The following is a 12,817-nucleotide window of genomic DNA, read 5'->3' as shown; positions in this document are numbered from 1 at the left end:
AGGAAGGGAAGCCGGGGGTGAGGGGTGGGCAAAAGCAGTACAGGCAGGTTACCTAAGGGGCAAGCTCACCTGTGGGGGGAAGTACAGGCAGGTTACCTAAGGGGCAAGCTCACCTGTATGGGGGGGGGGGCTCTGGGGGCGGCAAGTAGGGACTAAAGGAAGGATAATAAAGCTTGTGATGAAATTTCTTCATCACAGTATCCACCAGCCAACACTCAAACATGCCAGATAAGGACATACAAGAGGTAAAAGAATTCATCGCCAGTAGACCATCACTGCAAGAAATGTGTTAAAAAGTCCAGGCAGAAGGAAAATCATAGAAGATGGAAATCTGGCTCTACACAAAGAAATGAAGAGCACTGAAAACTAACTATATGAGTAAATGAGTCATTTTCTTTCTTATTATTTAAATCTCTTAAAAAGATGATTGACTGTTTAAACTAATACCAACGTTTGTGGGGTTTATGGTACATGTAGAAGTAGAATGCATGACAACAGCAGCAAAAAAGGCAAGAGGGGAGAGAAGGACATGTACTGTCATGAGGTTCTCACACTATATGTGAAGTTGTACACACATTTGAGGGGCTAAACTTGGTAAGTTGACAGTATATTCTGTAAACTCCAAATCAACCACTAACAAGGCAAAAAAGGAATTATAGCTAATAAGCCAACAAAGGAGATAAAACAGAACCAAAAGAAATTTTGACTGGAGCTGGCCTGACAGCACAAGTTCCACAGACTGCTTGCCAGCAAAACTGGTAAAAATTATTTTTTTAATAATTTAATTTTTTAAAATTATTTTTAAAAAACCCAACCATTTACAGTCTCTGGAAATGGCCCTAACACACAGCAAATGAAAAAAATGTTTATTCAAGAAAATCTACTAAAACTTAGTAATAGTGAGGGTCTAGGTATTTGAGCCAAGACCTGCTCCTTCCCTCCCCCAAGAAGGAAACTTCACCCCAGACAGGTACAGCCAAAAATACAGGGTTCCCTCTTCTGCTAGGCCCGACAGAAAGCTATTTTTCTGGGAGAGATAGGGCATCAGCATTTCTCATCCTGACTCCAGGTACCTGTTGCTGAGGCTGAGTCCCAGGCAAGTGCAGTTGAAAAGTGGGGCTCCCTTCTCCCACTCAGCCCCCATGCTGGGATGGACTCTCTGTCTACACTGGGAATGGTATCACCAAGAATACTGGGGACCCAAATGCCCTTGCCCTAGTTTATGGGGTGGGGGTTCCATATTGAGAGAGACATGGGGTTACTGCTCACCCCCTGCTTCATCTGCAACAGGGTGTGAAGTTCAAGCCCTAGGGTACACCCAAAACAGTGGTGAGAGGCAGCTGGTAAAGGAGATTGGTAGATTCATTGGCAATATAGGCTAAACTGTGGGATGACCAGTTTGCTAGACATAAACAGGTAAGAGACAGCTGAGAAGAGCCCTCCTGGTGTCAGAACAAACTTTAAACTCTGACCTCAAGAACTATTCCTTTGAAGGAATATGAATTCACTTGAATTATTCTTATATAGCAATTTATGCTCTTAGGTATTGTTGAAAACAGTAAAGCAGTCAGCAATACGTGGAGCTTGACAGCTGGGTGTGGTCAGGGAGAGAGAGGCCAACCCACACCACTGCCACCTCAGGGTGACTGTGGGTACACCCAGCGCTGTATTCCTGAGAGAGATCATTAGAGGTTTTGTACTGCAAGGGCAGGGGAGCAGACTTTACTAAAATTATCCAACCAGTCAATATACAAGCAAATAAGTCAATAATAATAACAAGCCTAGTCAGGGTGGGGGGACCAGTACCCAGAGTTACTATAATATATTATCTAATATGTCCAGTTTCCAACAAAAATTAGGAGACACGCAAAGAAACAAGAAAGCATTACCCAGACACTGAATAAAAAGAAGGCCCAGAAACTTCTAGTGAGAACATCATGGGTCTGATTTAACAAAGACCTCAAAGTAACCATTATAAATATGTTCAAAGACCTAAAGGAAACCGTAATTAAAGAAGCAAAGAAAGGTATGAAGACAATGTCACATCAAATCAAGAGTATCAATAAAGAGACAAATTATTAAAAAGGACCAACTGGAAATTCTAGAGCTGAAAAGTATAACACCCTAACTAAAAAATACCCTGGAGGAACTCAACAGTATATTTGAATCGGCAGAAAAATTAGCAAACTTGATGGATAAAAATAATGCAATCTGAAGAACACAGAGAAAAAAGAATGAAGAAAAATAAACACGACCTCAGAGAAATCTGAAAAACTATTAAAGACACTAATATATGCATAATAGTAGTACCAAAAGAAAAGGAGAGAGCAATAAGCACAAAAAATATTCAAAGATATAATAGCTAAAATCTTTCCAAATGCAGTGAAAAACATTAATCTACACATTCAAGAAGCTCAACAAACGTCAAGGAGGATAAACTCAATAGATTCACAACTAGATACGTCATAGTAAAAACACTGAAAGCCAAAAACGGGGAGAAAATCTTAAAAAGAGACAAGGGAAAAGAAAGGAAATCTCAATAAGATTAACAGTTGACTTTTCAGAGCAAACAATGGAGGCCAGAAGGCAGTGGGATAACATATTCAAAGAACTCAAAGAAAAAACTGTTAACCAAGAATCCTATATCCAGCAAAACTATCTTTCAAAAATAAAGAAATTAAGACATTCCAAATAAACAAACACTGAGAGAAATTGTTGTTGATTCACTTTACAAGAGATACTAAAGGAAGTTCTTTAGATTAAAAAGATTGACCCCAAGTGATTCCAGGGAGTATTTCAAATCCATGAAAGAAAAAAAGAGAGCACCAGTAAAGTAACTGTTAATTATAAAAGACAATATAAATGCATATTTCTTCTCTTTTCTTCTGCTAACTGAAGTAGCAGTAGTTAAAAAAAAAAAAAAAAATTGTATAAAACAATATGTAACAACCCAATCAAAAAATGGGTGGGGGCCTCCCTGGTGGCACAGTGGTTGAGAGTCCGCCTGCCGATGCAGGGAACGTGGGTTCGTGCCCCAGTCCGGGAAGATCCCACATGCCGCGGAGCAGCTGGGCCCGTGAGCCATGGCCGCTGACCCTGCGCATCCGGAGCCTGTGCTCCGCAATGGGAGAGGCCACAACAGTGAGAGGCCTGCGTACCACAAAAAAAAAAAAAAAAATCTACGAACAATAAATGCTGGAGAGGGTGTGGAAAAAAGGGAACCCTCCTACACCGTTGGTGGGAATGTAAATTGATACAGCCACTACGGAGAACAGTATGGCAATTTCTTTAAAAACTAAACATAGAGCTACCATATGATCCAGCAATCCCACTCCTGGGCATATATCTGGAGAAAACCATAATTTGAAAGGATACATGCACCCCAGTGTTCACTGCAGCACTATTTACAATAGCCAGGACATGGAAATAACCTATATGTCCATCGACAGAGGAATGGATAAAGAAGATATGGTACACATATACCATGGAATATTACTCAGTCATAAAAAAGAATGAAATAATGCCATCTGCAGCAACATGGATGGACTTAGAGACTGTCATACAGAGTGAAGTAAGTCAGAAAGAGAAAAACCAATATCGTATATTAATGCATATATGTGGAATCCAGAAAAATGGTACAGGTGAACCAGTCTGCAAGGCAGAAATAGAGACACAGATGTAGAGAACAAATGTATGGACACCAAGGAGGGAAAGCAGGGGATGGGGGGTGGGATGAATTGGGAGACTGGGATTGACATATATACAATAATATGTATAAAATAGATAACTAATAAGAACCTACTGTATAGCACAGGGAACTCCACTTCACTGTACAGCAGAAACTAACACAACATTGTAAAACAACTATACCCCAATTTAAAAATAATGGTACAAACGAACCTATTTACAAAACTGAAATTGAGTCACAGATGTAGAAAACAAACTTATGGAAGGGGGAGTATATATTGGGAGATTGGGACTGACATACACACACTACTATATATAAAAGATAACTAATAAGAACCTACTGTATAGCACAGGGAACTCTATTCAGTGCCCTATAATTACCTACGTGGGTATGGAGTCTAGAAGAGAGTGGATACGTGTATATGTATGGCTGATTCAGTTTGCTGTACAGCAGAAACTAACACAACATTGTAAATCAACTATACTCCAATAAGAAATTAATTAAAAAAACAATATGTAAGTAATGTATTATTGGGTCTATAACATACAGAAACTCTGAATCTGGCAAAACTATCCTTCAAAAATGGAGAAATTAACACATTTGCAGATAAACAAAAGCTGAGGGAGATATTCACTAACAGATCTGCCCGACAAGAAATGCTAACAGGAGTCCTTCCGGCTCTAATGAGAACACTAGACAGTAACTTGAAAGCATACAAACAAATGAAAAACATTGATGAAGATTACTATGTAGCTAAATATAAAAGCCAGTATTATTTTACTTTCAGTTTGTATTTTTCCCATATGATTTAAAAGACACATTAAACAATGATTATAAACCTATGTTAATGGGCAAATAATAAAGATGTAATTTATGACAAAAATGATATAAAGTGGGAGGTACACAGCTGTACAGGAGCAGAGCTTTATACACTACTAAAGTTAAGTTGATGTTAATTCAAATTAGATTGTTATAAATTTAAGATGTTAATTGTAATCCCCACAGTGATGACTAAGAAAATAACTTACAAATACACAGAATAGGAAATTAGAAGGGAATAAAAATGGCCTACTAGTAATAACCAGTTAAACACAAAGGAAAGCACTGATGGGAGGATTGAAGAATAAGAGATAGACAGCATATAGAAAACAATAGCAAAATGGCAAAAGTCCTTCCTCTAAAGTAATTAAATATAAATGCTCCAATAAAAGGCAACAATTGGCAAAATGGATTAAAATAACACATGATACATTTAAATGCTACAGGAGATTCACCTTAGATCCAAAGGCACAAATAAGTCAAAAGTGAAATGATGGAAAAAGATATTCCATTCAACCAACAACCAAGAAAGTGCTGGAGTGATTAAACTAGTACTAGGGAAAATAAACCCTAAGTCAGAAATTGTTACAAGAAACAAAGGACACTATATATTGATGAAAGGGTCAATCAAGAAAATATAACAATTATAAAACTATACACATCTAACAAGAGAGCCCCAAAATAAATGAAGCAAAAATGAACAGAATTGAAGGGAGAAACATAATTCTACTATAGTAGTTGAATACTTCAACACCTCACTTTCAATAATAGATAGAACATCAAGACAGAAGATCAGTAAGGTAATAGAGGACTTGAACAACACTATAAACCAACAGACCTAACAGACATATACAGAACACTCTACTCAATAACAGCTTTGCATTGCAATCTTCCTAAGTGCACATGCAACATTCTCCAGGACTGACCACATGTCAGGCCACAAAACATATCTCAAAAAATTTTTAAAGACTGAAATCAGATTAAGTATCTTCTCTGACCACAATGGAATGAAACTAGAATTCAATAACGGAAGGACAAATATATGAAAATTAAACAACCTACTCTTAAATATCCAATGGGTCAAATAAGGGAAATTAGAATATACTTAAGAGATAAATAAAAATTAAAATACAGCATACCAAAACTTACAGGATGCAGCAAAAGCAGTGATCAGAGGGAAATTTATATATAAATGTCTACATAAAAGACATCTCAAGTCAACAACCTAACTTTACATGTTACGGAGCTAGAAAAAGAAGAACACATTAAACACACAGCTAGCAGAAGGAAAGAAATAATAAAGATCAGAACAGAGATAAATGAAATAAGGATTAAAAAAACAACTGAGAAAATCAATGAAACCAAAAGTTGGTTCTTTGAAAAGATCAACAACATTGACAAACCTTTAGCTAGACTAAGAACAAAGAAGCTTCAAATTACTAAAATCAAAAATGAAAGTGGGCAGACTTCCCTGATGGTCCAGTGGTTAAGACTCTGCACTTCCACTACAGTGGGTGCGGATTTGACCCCTGGTCAGGGAACTAAGATCCCACAGCCGTGAGGCACGACCAAAAAAAAAGAAAAGAAAAGAAAAAGAAAGTGGATTCATTACTACTAAACTTAACAGAAACCTAAACAGATTATAAATTGAATATTATGAACAACTGTATGCCAACAAATTAGATAACCTAGACGAAATGGACAATTTCTAGAAACACATTAACTATCAAAACTAACTCAAGAAGAAGTAAAAAATCTGAACATACCTATAACAAATACAGAGATTGAATCAGTAATCAAAATCTCCCAACAACAGCAAAAAAGCCTAGGATGAGACGGTTCCACTAGTGAATTCTACCAAACATTTAGATAATTAACAACAATCCTTCTCAAACTCTTCCAAAAAAAAAAAAAAATAGAAGAAAAGGAAACACTTCTTAACTCATTCTACAAAGCCAGCATTACTCTGATACTATAGTCAGATGGGGACATCAGAAGAAAGGAAAACTATATACCAATATCCCTTATGAATATCTATGTAGAAATCCTCAACAAAATACTGGCAAACTAAATCCAGCAGCATATTAGAAAGATTATACACCATGACCAAGTGGGATTTATCCCAGTAATGCAAGGGGGGTTCAACATACAAAATCAATCAGTATAATATACCACCTTAATAGAACTGAAGGAAAAAAACCTTCCTCAATTGATTATCTCAATTGATGCAGAAAAAAGAATGGACAAAATCCTCTTTCATGATAAAGAAAAACACAGTCAACAAACTAGCAATTGAAGGGAACTTCCTCAGCATGATAAAGGGTATTTATAAAAATCCACAGCTAACATCATACTCAATGGTGAAACACCATACGCTTTCCCCCTAAGATCAGGATCAAGACAAGGGTGTCTCCTTTCTCCACTCCTACTAAACACTGGAAGTTCTAGCTGGAGCAATTAGGCAAGAAAAAGAAATAAGGCATCCAATTAAAAAGGGATAAGTAAAACTATCTCAGTTGCAGATGACATGATCTTAAATACAGGAAATCCTAAAAACTCACAAAAAAACTACTAGAGCTAATAAACAAGTTCAACAAAGTTGCAGGATACAAGATCAATACACAGGAAAATCAGTTTTCCTATACATTAACAATGAACAATCTGAGAAGGAAAGTAAGAAAACAATTCCATTCACACTACCATGAAAAATAATAAAATGCTGAGGAGTTAATTTAACCAAAGAGGCAAAAGACTTGTATGTACATTGAAAGTTATAAAACATTGATAAAAGAAACTGAAGAAGACCTAAGACCTAAGGAAAGATATTCTGTGTTCATGAATTGGAAGACTTAATATTGTTAAAGTGACAACACAACCCAAACAGATATACAGATTCAATGCCATCCCCATCAAAATCCCAATGGTCTTTATTGCAGAAATGGAAAAACTGATCCTAAAATTCATATGAAATTGCAAAACAATTTTGAAAAAGGAAAACGAAGTTGGAAGACTCATACTTCCCGATATCAAAACCTACCACAAAGCTATGGTAATCAAAGCAGTGTAGTACTGGCATAAGAATAGAAATGAACCCATTCATTTACGGTCAACTGATTTTCACAAGGGTACCAAAACTTTCAATGGAGAAAGAATAGTCTTAAACAAATGGTGTTGGAACAACTCAATATCCACATGCAAAAGAATGAAGTTATATTCTTACTTCACACCATATACAAAAATGAACTCAAAATGGAACAAAGACCTACATAAAAGAGCTCAAATTATAAAACTCTCTGAAGAAAACAAAGGAGTAAATGTTCATGAACTTGATTAAGCAATGATTTCTTAGATAGGACACCAAAAGCACATAAAATAACAACAAAAATAAATTGGATTTTATCAAAATTACAATTTTTGTGCATCAAATATTATTCTCAGGAGAGTGAAAAGACAATCCAAAGTATGGGAGAAAATATTTGCAAATCATATATCTGATAAGGGTCTAGTATCCAGAATATATAAAGAACTCTTACAGCTCAACAACAAAAACGCAAACAATCCAATTTTAAAATGGTCAAAGGACTTAGATAGACATTTCCCCAAAGAAGATATACAAATGGACAACAAGCACACAAAAAGAGGCTCAATATCATTAGTCACTAGAGAAATGCAAATCAAAACCACAATGAAGGGCTTCCCTGGTGGTGCAGTGGTTGAGAGTCCGCCTGCCGATACAGCGGACACGGGTTCGTGCCCCGGTCCGGGAAGATCCCACATGCCATGGAGCAGCTGGGCCTGTAAGCCATGGCCGCTGAGCCTGTGCGTCCGGAGCCTGTGCTCAGCAACAGGAGAGGGCACAACAGTGAGAGGCCCGTGTACCACACACACACACACACACACACACACACACAAAAAGCACAATGAAAAACCATTTCACACTCACTAGGATGGCTATAAAATAAGAAGTGTTGGTAAGGATGTGGAGAAACTGGAGCCCTCATACATGGCTGGTGGCAATGTAAAATGGTGCAACTGATGTGGAAAATAGTTTGGCAGTTCCTCAATATGCTGAACATAGAATTACAATATGACCCAGCAATTCAGCTACGAGGTATATACCCAAAGGAACTGAAAACCTATGTTGAAACAAAAATTTGTACACAAATGTTTATACTAGCACTCTTCACAACAGCCAAAAGGTAGAACAACACAAATGTCCCTCAGCTGATGAATGGATAAACAAAATATGGTACATCTATACAATTAAATATTGGGTTGGCCAAAAAGTTCGTTTGGTTAATGAATACACTGTTCAATAAAGTTCTCGGTGCAAATGAAAAATGTCTTTTATTTTTACTTAAAACCAAGTGAACTTTTTGGCCAACCCAATATTATTCTCTCGTAAAAAGGAATGAAGTACTAATATATGCCTCAACATGAACCTTAAAAACATCTTGCTACATGAAAGAAGCCAGTCACAAAAGAACACGTATTATATGATTCCATTTATACAAAATGTCTAAAACAGGCAAACCTACAGACAGAAAGTAAATCAGTGGTTGCGTAGGGCTGGGGGGGATGGGGGATGGAGGGTGATAACTAAAGGATACAGGGTTCCTTTCTGAGGTGATGAAAATGTTCTAAAATTGACTGTGGTGGTGGCTGCACACATCTGTGATCATACTACAAAACACTTGATTGTATACTTTGATGGGTGGATTGTATGGTATATAAATTGTATTTTAATAAAGCTGTTATAAAAGATATTTAATTAATCCAAAAGAAGGCAGAGAAAGAGGAAAATGGAATGAAGAATAGATGTGACTAATATAAGATAATAGCAAGAAGAGAGACTCAAACCTAACCACATCAATAATCATGTTACATGGAACTAATGTAAACATCCCAGTTAAAAGGCAGAGATTGTCAGATTGGATTTAAAAAGCACCATCATATGTTGTCTACAAGAATCTATAAGGGAGGGGGCATCCTTTAAATATAAAGACAGGAATGGGTTAAAAGAAAAAATGATGGAAAAGATACACTATGCTAACACTAGTCAAAATAAAGCCAGAGCAGTTATATTAATATCAAACAATGTATATTACCAGAGGTCAGGAGGGTTATTCATAATGATGAAGGGGTCGATTCTTCACAACAATCTCAAATATTAACAGAGTTTCAAAATACACAAAGCCAAAAATGATAGAACTATAAGGAAGAATAATAAATCTACAATTAGAGTTGGAGATTTCAATACCCCGCCTCAGTAACTGAGAACAAGCAGACCTTGTACCAGCAAGGATGCGGCAGATTTAAACAAGACTGTGCCCAACTGGACTTAATTTACGTTTACAGAAAACTCCAGCAACACCAGCAGATACACAACCTTCTCAAGTGCACACGAAACATTTGCCAAGATAGGCCTTATCCGGGGCTATAAAGTAAATCTTACTAAATTTAAAAGATTCAAGTCAAAAAAGTATGTTCTCTTACTTCAGAGGAATTATATCAGAAATGAATAATAGAAAGATATCTGGGAAATCCCTCAAATATTTGGAAACTAAATACTAAATACTTCAAATAATCCATAAATCAAATAAGAAACCAACGGCGAAATTAGAAGGTATTTTGAAGCTGAAGGAAAATTAAAACATAACATATCAGAATTCGTAGGATGTTGCTAATGCAATAGTTAGAGGGGAATTTATATCACTAAATGCCTATGCTAGAAAATGAGAAAGGTCTCAAACCAATGACCTCAGCTTTCACCTTAAGAATTACAAAAAGAGGGGCTTCCCTGGTGGCGCAGTGGTTAAGAATCTGCCTGCCAATGCAGGGGACATGGGTTCGAGCCCTAGTACAGGAAGATCCCACAGGCCACAGAGCAACTAAGCCCGTGCGCCACAACTACTGAGCCTGCGCTCTAGAGCCTGCGAGCCACAGCTACTGAGCCTGCATGCCTAGAGCCCGTGTTCCACAACAAGAGAAGCTACGGCAATGAGAAGCCTGGGCACCACAATGAAGAGTAGCCCCCACTCAATGCAACTAGAAAAAGCCCGTGCGCAGCAACAAAGACCCAACACAGCCAAAAATAAATTAATTAATTAATTAATTTTAAAAAAAAGAATTACAGTAAAACCAATTAAACCCAAAGTGAGCAGAAAGAAAATAATACAATTCAGAGTCAAAATAGAAAACAGACAAAATAGGAAAAAGAAAAACATAGAAAATCAATGAAACCAAAAGCTGCTTCTTTAAGATTTTTTTTTTTAATGGACAAAAACAAATCTAATGTCACAAGAAAAGAATTTTAAAAATTAGAGGTGACCAATAATGACCAATCACTCCAGGAATGAAAACACCCAATGGCTTTCTGTTGGGCTGAATAAGGAAAGAATGAGCAGTGGATGTACACAAATCCTTACTGAAGCATAAGCAAGCCTGGCTTACCGTGTCCTTAGTAAGTGGTAAACTCAAGTATTACTCAGGATAATTTTCACCAGGATTTGAACAACAGGAAACTATTTAAGTACATAAGTCGATAAGAATAATAAACTAAACACGGTTACTGACCTCCTCGGGGAGAAGGAGAATCGTGCCCTCCAATGACCATGAGGATGCCGGAACCTTCCAGCTTCTCTTTCCATTTTTCAATGATAGTCATAGACTTGTCCTGAAAGCACGAGGACGTTGGCAGGTCAGGAAACTTTCCTCCAAACAGTCAGAGGTGACTTACACTAGGGCTAAATCACCAACAGGAAGTTCATAAATACCTTACTGGCATCATTAAAAATGGAAAGCTCCATGGAGCCTTCGAAGTCCTGCTGCAAAACAGACCCCAAGCACTCGTCCAGCCACGGTTCAGCGTCATGGACCGGGAGGATAACAGACTGGAATTCAAAACAAAACGATTGAGAAACAAGTGTGGAAACTGAATACTCTTTCCATGGCTCTAATTTACTTCCCCATTACCATCCACACAATGCTTATTTCCAAAGGGCAAGACCTGACTTACAGAGTAACCCAGAATAAGGCTTCCAGGGAAAGAATATTTCCTGACAAAAAAAAAGGTGTCTATGCCTCCTCTCAAGATTTATTGTCTTAGATTTCCCAGAATTGGTCTTTTGGATGCTTTTGAAAAGGAAACAAAAATCTGAAAGGCATCAAAAATGTTCCCAATTCAACAGCAAATTCATGTGTTTCCCAATCAGTGGTCAGAAACATCATCATTTTGGTTGAAACAAGCATCTGTGTATCTTGAACCCACTCATGAAATAAGCATTTTCAGTAAACCATGATGTTAGAGAAACTGCAACAAAGAAACCCTTTTAAGTAACCCCTACACTTGCTTTAACAAAGTATGGGGGCGGGGCTGGGAAAAGGGGAGGTGACCTCCCTCCAGCTCTCTTCCTTTGCTCTACTCAGTTTAGGATAGTTTGGCACTGTCCTCTTCTCATAGGGCCCACATAAAACAAAAATTTATGAAGTGTATGGAGTAAAACCAGTGAATCTTGACTGCCAACAAAACAACTGATTACAGGATTTGTCTTAATTCTGTATATTACCACATTAAGCAATACAGAATACCCAAAGATAGAAGTTACAGTCGGTCCTCACTCTTGAGTTTATACCCTAACGAAGAGTGGACACACTCCCAAGTAAGAAGACAGAAACACAGGTCATCCAGGTGTGAGCGTGTGTCTACATATGCATACACGTGCAAACATACATACATGCATATATGTACGAATTATATATCTATACAGAATATAGATATTTTAAATGCTAAATCTGAATATGGTTATGAAAAGCTCACAGATAAAAGCACTGAAAATACAGTTCTGTCAAGTTCTTTACTCTGAGGATCTGATTCAACAGTGGTATCCCTTACTGCATTTATGTTACCCACATAAATAGTTCCCTAATTTACTTACATATTTACTTTACTTTGGAATTATTTTTTAAAGGAAAGAATATTTTTACTGTTTTCAAGATCTACAATACAAAACATAATGTGAATTTCTGCCAAAGATGAGCCTTGATTAATCTCTGTTCGCACTCTTGCTGGTGCTTTAACGTTGATTTGGGCAGAGACCCTTATAGGCTGCCCAAGAGGAGAGGCGGTGGTGGTGTGGGAAATGGAGACCCAGGATGGGGAGAGGAGGGAGGGAGGGATGGGGGAGAGCGGGGCGGAGAGGAAAGGAGAGCAGAGGAGGGGACAGGAGACGACCGCAGAGTCGGGGAGACAGAGTCAGGGAGGGGTACTAGAGCTGAGGGGCGGGGAGGGGCGAGGAGGGACGGGGCGCC

The 12,817-nt window shown here is 37.6% G+C and overlaps 1 protein-coding gene across 1 annotated transcript in view; it reads right to left on the bottom strand.

Annotated features, from left to right (window-relative positions):
• QTGAL (queuosine-tRNA galactosyltransferase) overlaps positions 1–12,817 on the bottom strand; it is a 107,348-nt gene that overhangs the window by 91,368 nt on the left and 3,163 nt on the right. Inside the window, exons 3-4 of the mRNA XM_007456791.1 lie at positions 11,284–11,400; positions 11,084–11,183 (exon numbers count right to left, since the gene is read on the bottom strand). Coding sequence (XP_007456853.1) covers positions 11,084–11,183; positions 11,284–11,400 — 217 coding nt within the window. The remainder of the gene's footprint in view (positions 1–11,083; positions 11,184–11,283; positions 11,401–12,817) is intronic.

The sequence above is a fragment of the Lipotes vexillifer genome, unplaced genomic scaffold (assembly GCF_000442215.2).
Source record: "Lipotes vexillifer unplaced genomic scaffold, Lipotes_vexillifer_v1.1 scaffold299, whole genome shotgun sequence".
Classification (NCBI taxonomy): domain Eukaryota; kingdom Metazoa; phylum Chordata; class Mammalia; order Artiodactyla; family Lipotidae; genus Lipotes; species Lipotes vexillifer.
The sequence above is the reverse complement of the archived record's forward strand: the minus strand, read 5'-3'. Positions and strand labels throughout refer to the sequence as shown.